The following is a 15,422-nucleotide window of genomic DNA, read 5'->3' as shown; positions in this document are numbered from 1 at the left end:
CCTTGAGTTAATGCCCTTTTTTATGCCAGAACTTTATTTGCTTTAGTAGCCACAGAATGACACTGCCCAGAATTAGACAACTTGTTATCTACAAAAACCCCTAGTTCCTTCTCATTTAAGGAAACTTCCAACACACTTCCATTTAGTGTATTACTTGAATTTATATTATTTTTGCCAAAGTGCATAACCTTGCATTGATCAACATTGAACCTCATTTTCCAGTTTGCTGCCCAGTTTCCCAACTTAGACAAAGTGGCAGCATCCTGAATGGAACCTATAGTTCTGCACAATTTAGTATCATCTGCAAAAATAGAAACAGTACTTTCAATGCCCCACTCCAGGTCATTAATAAACAAGTTGAAAAGCAAGGGACCTAGTTCAGAGCCATGCAGTACTCTACTAACAACACTGGTCCAATTAGAAAATGTTCCATTTACCACCACTCTTTGTAATCTACCGTATATACTCGAGTATAAGCTGACCCGAGTATAAGCCGAGGTACCTAATTTTACCTACGAAAACTGGGAAAACTTATTGACTCGAGTATAAGCCTAGACACAACTACAGCCCTGTCTCCCAGCAGCGCACATTCCACAAAGCGACCCCCCCAGCGATCAACCGGACTTCTTTGCAAAGTTGATGGTGACAGAGAATTGCCAAACTGATTACTGTGTGCATTGTCCCACTGTCATGTGCAGAGGGTGCTGTGTGATATTGCCATCACTGTTAATCTTTCGTATAACCAACAGAGGGTGCTGTGTGATATTGCAGTCACTGTTATTCTTTCATATAACCAACAGAGAGCGCTGTGTGATATTGCAGTCACTGTTATTCTTTCATATAACCAACAGAGGGCGCTGTGTGATATTGCAGTCTCTCCCCAAGCGAACTGTTGGTATAGGAATGATTAAAATGATTAAAAGTGACTGCAATCTCAGCTACTGCCCACTGACTCGAGTATAAGCCGAGGTAGACTTTTTCAGCACATTTTGGATGCTGAAAAACTCAGCTTATACTCGAGGATATATGGTATCTTTTAGCCAGTTCTCTGTGCAGATACAAATACTATGTTCCTGGCCAACATTCCTTAATTTAACCAGTAATGATTTTACCATTTTTATGAATCCATCCCTATAACTGTTTTATTCACACAATGCTTTTCATCCACCCTACTTTACTACAGGAGTCGCCTTTGATTACCAAACAAGTGAATCTTTGCATAACTTGATCACCACAAGGGTGAGCCAAAATGGAGTGTTTGGCCCCTGGGTCGAAAATTAGATCATGCAGGGGAACCATCAGGTCTAATGAAGGCCTCATCCAATAGAATTTTCTAGCATAGCCAGAATGCCCAACAGATATCCTAAGTTTTAAGATGTTGTACCATGTTAGCGATTGAAAACAATGCAGAAAATGTAAAGTTTGGCTAACTGAATAAGTAAAAATTGCAAGTTTTCGGAGCACCCAGGCCCCCGATACATATTTTGTCTGACGAATAGGCCTGGATGTTCCCAAAGCTTGCAATTTTTACTTATTCAGTTAGCCAATAACATTTTCAACAGATATCCAACAAAGCCATGATCATATATCAGTCAGGAATTTTTTTGCTCTATACTCAGGCCATTAAGCTACTGACCTGCTCAAAGTACAATAGAGGGCCTGTAGTTCAGAGATTTTCCACAATGAACTTGGTAGAGCTGATGAATATCTTGTGGATAACTGTGATGAACATGCTAGTTGCTCACATTCTCTTCACCCTGTGCACATGGAATGCTAATGAGATTTGACAACATTTTTGTTTATTTTCTTTGCATGACTGCATTTCTTTGTCTGTTTTTCTATGCACTTGCCTTATGTGGAGTTCATTCTGTAAAAGTCTTTTTTACAGACCCAGGTGTGTGATTCTTTATATAAATGTATTTATTTACAAGCATAACTGCCTCTATGCACAGAAAAGTATTTCTAATTGCATGTCCTCTTTGTAAGTAGGGATTAGGTTACATTTATTTTGCTATTAAGAAAGTAAAGGAGGTTGACGTAGAATATTGGATGCACAAAAAGTGACGCCACATTCCTCTTCTGCAGGATCTTTGTGGCTGATTATATGTAGATGCAGGGGGGCATGGGTTGGTTTATTTTGCTTGTATCCATAATGAAGTTTATTTATTTATGTGCAGTTCATTGGGATGGCCTTTCTCCTAACAGATGCCATTCTCCTAATGAGGTAAAGTAGGGATGAGCAAACTTTTTCTCCTGGTGCGCTGTGAAATCTGCAGTTTCTTAAGCAGTGATTTTGTTACCATGTGTTAGGATTAGCACAAGCAACAAGATCACACATGCAATGTATCTGTGTCAAGATTGAAAAGTCTTACATCCCTGTGTCAAGATGGGCACGGCAGAGGCATAGTGTTGTCATTCCAAGAAGTGTCAATGGGAGGGATCAGAAGCATGCACAAAAGCATGTGCTCCATGTGACCAGACAGACAAAAACATCTTAACCTTAAATGGGTGGGTCGCCTTTAAGTTAACTTTTAGTATGTTATAGATTGGCCAATTCTATGCAACTTTTCAATTGGTCTTTATTATTTGTTTTACAGTTTTTTAATTATTTGCCTTCTGATACTTTACAGCTTTCCAATGGGAATCACTGATCCCATCTAAAAACAAATGCTCTGTAAGGCAAGACATGTATTGTTATTGCTACTTTTTATTACTCATCTTTCTATTCAGGCCTCTCCTATTAACATTCCAGTCTCTTATTCAAATCAATGCATGGTTGCTAGGGTAATTTAGACCCTAGCAATGGAAACAAATCACTCACTGAAGTCCTCTGTATAAACAAACCCCATCCATCCCCTCGCTTTAGCCTGTTAGGTGTTCCTATAAGGACCAACTCATTATACAGAGGGAATATTACAGGAAGCGGAATGTGACTTTATTTTCAGATATTTCTTAATCACAATAATAAAAAAAAACAAAAATTCTGTTCAATACACTCCCTAGTCATTGCACCAGAGTTGACAAAGGATGGATACTGCCACTTTCAGACGATGCTTATTGCTATGTAAGTAAAATAAGATGCGTGAGCTGTACTAAGAAGGCAGTGGCACGTTTTCCTTTCTCAAGCTAAACTCTCTGGCTCCGATATATTAAAAATTACAAAAAGAAACTTGGTACATTCCAAACAATTTCAACGCAATATCCTTTTACACTTTTGCCAACCACAAGATGGCCGACTAGAGAACGTCATTCTGCTGTTTCCTACCCCGCAATGAGCTGAGGAGGAAGAGGAAGCGAGGCGCATAGTGACAGAGGGGATGGACACAGGTGAGCGGAGATGTGCTTTGACTGTACAGCAATAGTGCTGTGTGTGTGCGTATGCTTTATAGCTGTATAGAGTTGCTGGAAATGCCTGTTCCCTTTATGGCCACGTAGGTTACCGCTTTCACCACACAGGCAAAGAATCAAGTGTAAATGTATTCTCACGTGTCACTGTCTTAGCTGCCGCTGTGCTTCCATTTGTTTGCTAGTTCCCCAGCTGGAAGAGTCTGCGGTGAATCACAGTCATACTACAGAGTGTTGATGTTTGCGCTTTGCACGCAAACTGGATTTTGATGGCATTTTCTTGTTGCTCTGAATCTGAGAGATATGGCACAGAGAATCGCCTTCAGTATTTGTGGAGGTGCTGCTGACCTGCACCACGTACTCTGTCTCACAGCCGGGAATGAGCTCAGGTAAAGCTGATATTAGGCTCTAAAATGGCCACTTACAATGTTGCACACAGACTATTTGCTACTAATTTCAAAGCTCCCTAGGGATGGGATGCACCCAATCCGCTATTTTGGATTTGGCCGAACCCCGTATCCTTTGCGAAAGATATATTGGGTCGAATATTGACCCGAATCCTAATTTGCATATGCAAATTAGGGGTTGGAAGGGGAAAACATTTTTTACTTCCTCGTTTTGTGACAAAAAGTCACGTGATTTCCCTCTCCGGATTTGGATTCGGTTCAGCCGTGCAGAAAGATTCGGCCGAATCCAAATCCTGGATTCGGTGCATCCCTACTAGAGAGGCTGCGTCAGTTGGTAATATTTACATTTGGTTGGTAGGAGAGGTAATGGATTTGCCTTAAAGGGGTTATTCAACTTTAAATTAATATGATGTAGAACAGGGGTCTCCAACCGCCGGGCTGCGGGCCAGAACCGGGCCACAGACAGTCCTGAACTGGGCCACCGAACAATTAACGAGGCGCCCCAAATTGGACGCCAACCCCCTCCGACCACTAACCCGACCCCCCTCGCTCCTTGAAAAAAAATTTGGCTCTTTTTTGGTTCCCGGCCAAAAATGGTTGGGGACCCCTGATGTAGAGAGTGATATTTTGAGATCATTTGAAATCGCTTTTATTTTTTTATTATTTGTGGTTGGTTATTTAGTTTTTTATTCAGCAGCTCCCCAGTTTGCAGTTTCAGCAATCTGGTTGCTAGGGCCCAAATTACCCTAGTAACTGTGCATCAATTTAAATGCAAGTCTGGAATATTTATAGGAATTGAAAGACAAGGAACAAAACGTAGCAAAAACAATAAATGTGTGGCCTTATAGAGCATTTGTTTTTAGTTTTAGTCCGTGACCCCGCTGCAAAGAGTCGTAAAAAGAAGGCAAATAATTCAAAAACACGAAAACCAATTGAAAAGTTGCTTAGAATTAGCCATTCTATAACATAGTAAAAGTTATCTTAAAGTTGAAGCAGCCCTTTAATCCTGCTTACTAATGTCATGCAATTATATACATTGTAACGTTACAATATGGTTTTATTTACCTTTACTCAGATTTAATTCAGATTAAATGTACCAGTAGTATCTGAAAAAAAAGCTTTTAAATTATGGTATTTGGGTTATACATAAATGATGGATTTGATTCAGCCCTCGTTATTACCAGCTATGTCTCCCTTCCGCCTCTACTTGAGCTGAGTTAAGAAAAGTCAAGGTTTGAAAATTTAGGATCCATAAGACAGAGTTCTGATTTATAGATAATGATAAAGAAAACGTGTTTTGTTTTGTCCTCGTTTCCTTCCCTTGATGTTCACTGACCACAGGTCTGAGGTTATGTTTAGGCATCGACACTAAATTTTTTTAGGTGTGTCTCTGTCCTGCATAATGGACTCCTACTAACAAAACAACTAGTAATCTAATTATCTACCACCCAAGGACCAAACATGGAGTAGTTTCAGTCTTCCTGTTTGCCCTCTTTAGCACAAGAAATAATAAAACAGATTATGATTGAAGCAATAGGCAAAAACTTTCCCCATCAGCCTTATTAGTTGCACTTATGTTGAATAGAGGTTTGTACTGCCAATTTATTCCCCCGCCCATATATATATATATATATATATATATATATATATAATTTTTTTTTTTATAAAATGTTCACCAGCTGTGTGGCTGTGAATACCATTATAACCTATACCCAAGATTTTTGTAAATTTGCTGGTCTAGTATCTAGTGCTTCTCCCACTATTTTACCTTTTGAAACTTTATTTTGAGTACTTTTTCCTTAAAAGATTCTTACTGCTATTATAGTTTGGCGAGAGGAAATTGTGATTTTGTCCATATATCTATATGATGGTTCATTCAGTAGTTGCTAAGATCAACATGTTTCATATTATTTCTAAAACATTTTGTGGTTTTCATTTCCTCTCCCAAAGGTGCAGAAAAATAAGGGGATACATTAAAGGTTAACTCGGGCTTCAAAACCAACATTTGATAAAGAGGGCCACTGTACCAGAGTATTACCTGTACTTTCTTTTGTATTTCTATATTACCAGTTGCCATTAGAAAATGGTTTCTTTATAGGACAATACTGTTTGTGTTGTGCATAATCTTGCAACAAATGTTTCTTTTTCAACAATTTTCTTTATGTGTTATAAGGCTTATAACCGAGGGCTGAGAGAATGTTATTTGGTAACCTTTGAAATAGAGCTGTAGTTTAAGGTCCTGAATACTTGGTTGTCTCTGGGGGGAATGTCTTAACCAAAAACGAATGAAGTTATTCAGAGTGTTTTGAGACCATCTATTTATTTTAATAATCTGTTTCTAGTTGTTTCTGAGAAATGAACATCAGGCTTGCTGCTTAGCTGTATGCTGGGACCATAGTGTTATTTGACTCTATGGGCGGTGTTTCCAGAAAATACCACTCTGATACTGTTCTTTCCATGTCTGATTTAGATAACACTGTGTAGATAGTAATAGCTGGGAACAAGTAGCCCCTGTGCTTGCTGTCAGCACAATAGTATAATGCTCTGCTCAACTTGGCTACGCTCAGTTATTGCAAATCAGTCGGAGCCACCATCATTTTTAGCATAATCCACAGAGAAGCTGGAACACATGAGGGGCGATGCAGGCTATATACACTACATTGAGATCACATAGTACAGGTATGGGATCCGTTATCCAGAAAGCTCAGAATTACGGAAGGGCCATTTCCCATAGACTCCATTTTATTCAAATAATAAAAATAATTTCCTTTTTCTCTGTAACAATAAAACAGTACCTTGTACTTGATCCAAACTAAGATATAATTAATCCTTATTGGAAGCAAAACCAGACTATTGGGTTTATTTAATGCTTACATCATTTTCTACTAGACTTAAGGTATGAAGATCCCAGTATAAGAAAGATCCATTATCCGGAAAGCCCCAGGTCCTGAGCATTCTGGATAACCGGTCCCATACCTGTAGTACACCTGGGGCATGTCTTGTTTATGTAAATACATAGATAGCGGAGTTGCAATGTCTAACAACATCTTTGGAATTTTTGCAAATCATCTAGGTATACATTTGGGATAAATATTGCAGCAGTATATAAAAAGGAAGCATACTTGTAAGATTTTTTTTTTTTGTGAACTACAGCTTCCATGCATGCTCCCTGTGCTGAGAATGCTATTTTCATTTGTGCAGACATATGGCTGGATGTTTAATATTGTTTGTCTTAACCATAAAATAATTTCCTGTGCCTTTGGAAAATAAAGGATCCATTAAATCGGCACCAGTGTTTGTTAGTGGATTATATATAATGTATAAGAAAATGCCACAGGCGTGTCAGGCAGCTCCTCAGTAGTTGGAAATCCAGCCTTTCCAATTCATTTTGGTATATGGAAACTAGTCCTATTCAGGCAGGCTGAACATGATGTTGACTACCTTTGGGGCCACTATCGGCTCAGCTGCAGAGAATATGCTTTCAAGTCTATCCATACAAAAACTTTCAGAATTATGTTTTACACAAATGTTTCAGATGAAAACCTGCAGCATTTTGCATTGCATAAAATATTTAGAAAAATTATGAGCAGACTCAAAATTGACAAGTGGAATTCATTCAGACAAATGCACAGGCAATTGTGAGGCCAGTTATCTGTCTCTGTGGCCACTTGGCAAAAGGTTGTTCACCTTTAAATTAACCTTTATTATGATGTTAAGAGTGATATTGTAACAACCCAGGATTTCACTGCAAACTCTGCAATTATCAACCAAAAGAGGGGTGCTGGTGGCACCAAACCCCTATACAGTGGTGTGAAAAACTATTTGCCCCCTTCCTGATTTCTTATTCTTTTGCATGTTTGTCACACTTAAATGTTTCTGCTCATCAAAAACCGTTAACTATTAGTCAAAGATAACATAATTGAACACAAAATGCAGTTTTTAAATGAAGGTTTACGTTATTAAGGGAGAAAAAAAACTCCAAATCTACATGGGCCTGTGTGAAAAAGTGATTGCCCCCTTTGTTAAAAAATAACACACCTGAGTTCAATTTCAAAAGTTATAAAACCATTTCTAAAGCTTTGGGACTCCAGCGAAACCACAGTGAGAGCCATTATCCACAAATGGCAAAAACATGGAACAGTGGTGAACCTTCCCAGGAGTGGCCGGCCGACCAAAATGACCCCAAGAGCGCAGAGACAACTCATCCGAGAGGCCACAAAAGACCCCAGGACAACATCTAAAGAACTGCAGGCCTCACTTGCCTCAATTAAGGTCAGTGTTCACGACTCCACCATAAGAAAGAGACTGGGCAAAAACGGCCTGCATGGCAGATTTCCAAGGCGCAAACCACTTGTAAGCAAAAAGAACATTAAGGCTCGTCTCAATTTTGCTAAAAAACATCTCAATGATTGGCAAGATTTTTGGGAAAATACCTTGTGGACCGACGAGACAAAAGTTGAACTTTTTGGAAGGTGCGCGTCCCGTTACATCTGGCGTAAAAGTAACACAGCATTTCAGAAAAAGAACATCATACCAACAGTAAAATATGGTGGTGGTAGTGTGATGGTCTGGGGTTGTTTTGCTGCTTCAGGACCTGGAAGACTTGCTGTGATAGATGGAACCATGAATTCTACTGTCTACCAAAAAATCCTGAAGGAGAATGTCCGGCCATCTGTTTGTCAACTCAAGCTGAAGCGATCTTGGGTGCTGCAGCAGGACAATGACCCAAAACACACCAGCAAATCCACCTCTGAATGGCTGAAGAAAAACAAAATGAAGACTTTGGAGTGGCCTAGTCAAAGTCCTGACCTGAATCCTATTGAGATGTTGTGGCATGACCTTAAAAAGGCGGTTCATGCTAGAAAACCCTCAAATAAAGCTGAATTACAACAATTCTGCAAAGATGAGTGGGCCAAAATTCCTCCAGAGCGCTGTAAAAGACTCGTTGCAAGTTATCGCAAACGCTTGATTGCAGTTATTGCTGCTAAGGGTGGCCCAACCAGTTATTAGGTTCAGGGGGCAATTACTTTTTCACACAGGTTTGGATTTCTTTTCTCCCTAAATAATAAAAACCCTCATTTAAAAACTGCATTTTGTGTTTACTTGTGTTATCTTTGACTAATAGTTAAATGTGTTTGATGATCAGAAACATTTTGTGTGACAAACATGCAAAAGAATAAGAAATCAGGAAGGGGGCAAATAGTTTTTCACACCACTGTATGAATTAATTAGTAGCACAACTTGTAGTGGCCTGGAGGTAGACCTCGCTGACCAAGGTGGCCACTCTGCTTGAAACGAAAATTTTGGGATCTCTAGAAGAGCTTAAAAATCTCTTACACAGGAGCACAGCCTACACAAAAAAGGCTACCCCGCTAATGAAAACCATAGTCAGGGCATGGAAAAGGCAGTTAAGCAATTCCCAAAACCCAAACCACAGTGTTCACAATATACTCTCTTGTGGTGCAACCCAAACCTCACACAACTGAAAACAATTCCAGATCCTGTGGGCACATTACAATGACAAATATATCTCAGATATCATGTCAAGGGGCACATTATTAATCTATTAACCTTTCTGGAGCTGTCATTTTCCCTCCCCAATAAAATGTTCTTCAGATATATGCAGCTGCGGCAAGCAATGGGGACCCAGTTTAAAGCCCAAAACGTAGACACATCCTGAGAACAATTGAAACTCTTGTACACACTGAGGATCTTAAAGGAGAAGGAAAGCTCCAAGACCGTTTATTGCCAACAGATTAGCCACAAAAGTTCAAGATAGAACTCTATATTTATTCTGCAGAATGCTTTGCCATACCTGAATAAACAGCTCTAGACACTGTCTCTGTTTGTTTAGGATAGAAGCTGCCATATAAGCTTGGTGTGACATCACTTCCAGCCTGAGTCTCTCCCTGCTCACTTACAGCTCTGAGCTCAGATTACAGCGAGGAGGGAGGGAGAGAGGAGCAAACTGAGCATGCTCGAGCCCTGCCCTGGAGGTTTAAGATGAAAACAGAAAGTCTGATACAGAAGCCCATGTGTACACAATAAAAGGAAAAAAAAGTGATGTTTCTTTTGACAGAGGACTCAAAACAGCACTACTTTGAGGGTTTACTGGTGTATTTATATAGACCTTTCTGATAAAGCTTACTTAGTTTTAGCCTTTCCTTCTCCTTTAAGAAACCCCTCTCTGTGTTTTACACCGGAATGTTGCTACTAGGAAGCACAACTAAAATACCTCCATCGCATATATTTCACACCCCATAGGCTACATAAAATGAACCCTGAAATTGAACAGGAGTGCCCCAGATGCCATCACTCCCCAGCTGACTTTTTCCACTTAGTGTGGAACTGTACCAGGGCACAATGTTTTTCGGGAAAAGTAGCAGAAAATAAACAAGACAAAACTGGCTTGGTTCTCCCACTAGACCCCACCTTAATTTTACTCAACCAGGTTGAAGATCTCTCACCCAGGAAAGCCCAAAGGACTCTGATCACTTTATTGTGTATGTATGCCAAAAAAACAATCACAGTACATGGGAAATCTGCCAGAGGTCCAAAGATCACAACATGGGAGGCCATGATTGACAAAGCCACCCCCCTCTATAAGCTCACATACATGAGGAGAGGCTGCCTGCAAAAATTTGATAAAATATGGCCAACATGGACAGATCTTGAATCCTCCCAGGACCCCTAACAATATTATAAACCTGGAGATAAAACTACCATTATTCTCCTAGATATGTTCCCCCAGCAAAATGGCTTTAATAGTATATGTACTCAAGAACTTAGCCCTAAGATGGCATGTTAAGGAAGGACAGACAGCAACTGTACACAAGTTTGAGATAAATGACACCACAATGTTGTTTTTATTTATAGTTAATATTTATTTTATGTTTAACTTACTGTACAATAAGCAAACAATAACCTGTTATACACTGTAACCATACGTACATACTTTTTTTAAATTTTTTTTAAAAAAGAGTGATATTCTGAGACAATTTGCAGGCCCAATTCAAAAGTTGTTTAGAAATGGTCAATCTATATTATACTAAAAGTTAACTTAAAGGTGAACCAACCTTTTAATCAATACACATAGAGCATGTCTGTATCTTCTGATATAGTATAAACAAGGGCTTTCAGTGACCATGTAACAGTAAATATTTGGAAATGTTGTAGTTTGCAAATGCTATAGAATATATTATTAACTTAATAATCTTGTGTTTTTTCAGATGCCATGGACAGGTAACAGAGACTTGGGCTTAGTAACTAAGAAAGGGTGTCAGCAGAATGACAGAGTGTTTCCTTCCCCCAGCCAGTAGCCCAAGTGAACATCGTCGGGCTGAGCATGGTGGTGGTTTGGCTAGAACCCCCAGTTCAGAGGAGATCAGCCCCACCAAGTTCCCTGGCTTGTACCGCACTGGTGAGCCCTTGCCTCCTCATGACATCCTTCATGAGCCCCCAGACATTGTATCTGAAGATGAGAAAGACCATGGCAAGAAGAAAGGAAAGTTCAAGAAAAAGGAAAAGAGGAGTGAGTACATAGAGGCACATTTATCAAAGGCCGAATTCCTATCTCATGTGAGTTTTTAATAACTCTCCTAAACTCCCATACATTCGACCAATTGGAATTTATTAATAAACTCAAATTTTTAAAACTCGAATGAATTGAATCGAATCGATTAGAATTTTAAAAACGCAATTCGAGTCTTTTTCTCAGAGTATGATAAATCTCAAAAATCGAATTTGAATAACTCCCTAGTCGAATTTGACAGTTTTGACCATAAAAAAATAGAAAATTCGAATTTCGAACCTCTGCCAGCCGAAACATATCAAGTATTTGGTCTACTTTATTTTTTGGGTTCTACTTCCTATTTTATGTATTATTTGTAATGTTCTTTCTTCTGGTTTTCAGCGGAGGGCTATGCTGCCTTTCAAGAGGACAGTTCTGGGGATGAAGCTGAAAGCCCGTCCAAAATTAAGAGGTCTAAAGGAATCCATGTTTTCAAAAAGCCCAGTTTTTCCAAGAAGAAGGAGAAAGATTTCAAAATAAAGGAGAAACCAAAAGAAGAAAAGCACAAGGAAGACAAGCACAAAGAAAAAAAGTCCAAGGACCTGACTGCAGCAGATGTAGTCAAACAGTGGAAGGAGAAAAAGAAAAAAAAGAAGCCAACTCCAGAGCCTGAGTCCCTCCCAGTGGATATCCCCAGGCTGAGGCCTGTGTTTGGTATTCCACTGATTGAAGCAGCAGAGCGCACCATGATATATGATGGTATAAGGTTACCACTAGTATTTAGGGAATGCATTGACTTCATAGAGCAGCATGGCATGAAATGTGAAGGCATCTACAGAGTGTCTGGTAAGTCTGAAAAATATTGTAAAAAATATGTAAAAAAGTATCAACTTGCATAAGTATTTTAACACCGCAGCGCTATTTACTTTCGTTAATAAGTTACATTTATACATGTGAGTAAGTTTAGTTGACATCTTACAATTCATATAAAATGAATCAATGGGTTATTAAATTTGAAGTAAAAATGGTTTAAGATGGGGGAACAATTAAAAACCAGCTCACATAAATCTTTTACTTTAGTACATTCGTTTATACTTTTTGTGTTTGTATTGCTATATACTTACATTTGCAACGTATGTATGTATAACTTTATTTGTAAGGCGCTGTTAAGGATCCACAATATATAAAAGTACAATATATAAAAGTACTCAAAGGGAGGACAAGTAACAATAAATATACAAAGAGACATATAAGGACACGGAACATAAGTGCTATGTAGTAAGAGACACAGTGAGAAGGAGGTCCCTGCTCCTTAGAGCTTACAGACTAATAATACCTGTCATTTTATGGTTCATTGATATTGTGTAACAAAAATGAAAACAAAATAAATAAAAAAAAAAATATATATATATATATATATATATATATATATATATATATATATATATATATATATATATATATATATATATATATATATATATATATAAAAAGCAGCAGGTATGGGCCGCACACCCTGAAAGAAGGACGAGACCTGGGTGCCCATGCGTCAGAGATTCGTATAGGATATAAGGTGATGGCACTCACAGGATTTGATTAAACAACAACTGGATAAAAAAGAAAAAAAGTTTATTGATCCAACGTTTCGGTCCCACACAAGGACCTTTTTCAAGGAAACCCTTATAAACACCTTATATCCTATATATATATATATATATATATATATATATATATATATATATATATATATATATATATATATATATATATATATATATTGGTAGAGAACAACACTCCATCTTCTATGTTAACCCAGATGCATGGTAAAGGAATTCATAGACAAAAGAAGACCAGCAACACTGGGATTTTTCGTGAAAAAAAAAAAAAGAAAATTATTGTATGCGTAACCTTTCTCAAGGCCATTTGGGACATATATATATATATATATATATATATATATATATATATATATATATATATATATATTTTCCGATGAGTATCCGCACTCCAAAACTGCTGTCAAGGATCCTTGAAAAAGGTCCAAGTGTGCACCGAAACGTGTGTATATATATATATAATAGTTTTACCAGGGGGCTATATGTTGGAGTGCTGGGGTTAAATTTTGTAATTTGTTTATCAAGCCTGACCCATATGCATGGGATATATATATATATATATATATAATGAAAAACACTTTTTTTTGCATTCCCAGGAATAAAATCAAAGGTAGATGAGCTAAAGGCAGCTTATGACAGAGAAGAGTCTCCAAACCTGGAGGATTATGAGCCATACACAGTGGCCAGTTTATTAAAGCAATACCTGCGAGAGCTTCCAGAAAATGTGCTGACCAAAGATCTAATGCCACGGTTTGAGGAGGCGTGTGGCAAGACTACAGAAGGGGAGAGGCTGCAGGAGTGTCAGCGCTTATTGAAGGAACTACCAGAATGCAATTTTTGCCTGACGTCATGGCTAGTAGTGCACATGGACCATGTTATAGAGCAGGAACTTGAAACAAAAATGAACATACAGAACATTTCTATTGTGCTGAGCCCTACTGTTCAGGTACAGAAGAAACACCTGCCAGAGCTTGGCATGGGGTTTTGGTTTTAATCATGTTTTCTGTGTGAGTGAGTTAGTGAGTGAGTGATCTCCTTGTGTGAATGGGCAGCATGTGGGCAATTGATTTAATCACTTTTGCTTTACTACTAACAACAGTAACCATGTGCAATCTGAGAACTGGGTAATGCATTATATATTTACAAGAAAATGTTAGATGCATTATAATCCGGTTACCGAATTCTGAGACAGTTTGCAATTGGTCATCATTTTTTTAGTTGTATTGGATTTTGCAATATTTAGCATTTTGTTCGGCAGCTGCTGACCCTAGAAAATAGATAGCAGCCATCTCATTGCTAGGGTCCAATTTACCCTAGCAACCAAGCAGTGGCATGAATGAGAGACTTCAATATGAATAGTAGGGTGCCTGAATAGAAAGATAAGTAATAAAAAGTATCCATAACAATACATTTGTATTCTTGCAATAGTGTATTGTAAAACAATTCAGAAACTATGCAAACTGAGAACTGGTTAAAATTTGCTAAGAACTGGCAATTTTACAACATACTAAAAGTAAATGTAAATGTGAGCTATGCCTTTAAGCAAACAAGGAAATGGGTGGTTAATGATTTACCTTAAAAATAGCTTTTAGAGCACTGTAGATGCAGTTGCATCCATAATGGGCTCCTCCTTCGCATTAAATAATATTGAACTTGCCTTTCCTTCCTTCTGTAATCCCTGTGGAAAACAGAAAATAGCTGATGGGTTTCATGAGCTCTTGCCTGAGAGAAATCAAACAACAAATGCTGATATAGTTACAGTTACAGGTTTAGTATCTGCCGGTGACATTTTAAGCATTACATGTTTTAAAATGATTAAACTGTAATTGAACAGTGATCCATTTGTAGATTATCATTTTTGTTTGCCATAAAATCACATTTAAGATGTACAAAGTAAAGTTCCAGGATAGTTCCACCACGTTTTATAAATACATTTGCCTTAAAGGGGTTGTTCATCTTTGAATTAACTTTTAATATGATGTAGAGAGTGATATTCTGAGACAATTTGCCATTGGTTTTCATTGTTTATTAGTGTTTTTTTTATTTATTTAACTTTTTATTCAGCAGCTCTCCAGTTTGCAATTTCATCAGTCTGATCGATTACCATAGTAACCATGCACTGATTTGAATAAGAGACTGGAATCGTAAAAAGTAGAGGGCCTGGATAGAAAGATGTGAAATAAAAAGTAGCAATAACAATACATGTGTAGCTTTACACAGAGCATTTGTTTTTTTAGACAGGGTCAGTGACCCCCATTTAAAAGCTGGAAAGAGCCAGAAGAAAAAGGCTAATAATTTAAAAACTATTAAAAAGGAGACTAACGGGTTATTTATCAAAATCTGAAAAGTTCTCACTATTTTCTAAACACTACTCAAACCAAATCTGCACTGACCTTTTCCCTCTATTTATCAATACATTTTCATGAATTTTTCTTGTGCTGAATAAAAAGTAAAAAAAAAATTTCTGGATTTGGCACATGATTTTTTTCCGTAAAATTGGCCAAAAGCTACTTTTTTTTTAGAAACCAATCACAACTCAGAAAA

The 15,422-nt window shown here is 37.9% G+C and overlaps 1 protein-coding gene across 1 annotated transcript; it reads left to right on the top strand.

Annotated features, from left to right (window-relative positions):
* Positions 1-3,306: 3,306 nt before the first annotated feature.
* ralbp1.S (ralA binding protein 1 S homeolog) lies at positions 3,307-14,715 on the top strand (the record flags this gene model as incomplete). Its single annotated transcript, NM_001096744.1, is given in 4 exon segments — positions 3,307-3,327; positions 10,982-11,283; positions 11,665-12,108; positions 13,475-14,715. Coding segments are annotated over 3 exon segments (1,086 nt in total). The 3' UTR covers positions 13,873-14,715.
* Between the last annotated feature and the right edge of the window lie 707 nt (positions 14,716-15,422).

The sequence above is a fragment of the Xenopus laevis genome, chromosome 6S, assembly GCF_017654675.1.
Source record: "Xenopus laevis strain J_2021 chromosome 6S, Xenopus_laevis_v10.1, whole genome shotgun sequence".
NCBI classification, from domain to species: Eukaryota; Metazoa; Chordata; class Amphibia; order Anura; family Pipidae; genus Xenopus; species Xenopus laevis.
Note: the sequence above shows the minus strand (reverse complement) of the source record. Positions and strands in the feature narration are given on the sequence as shown.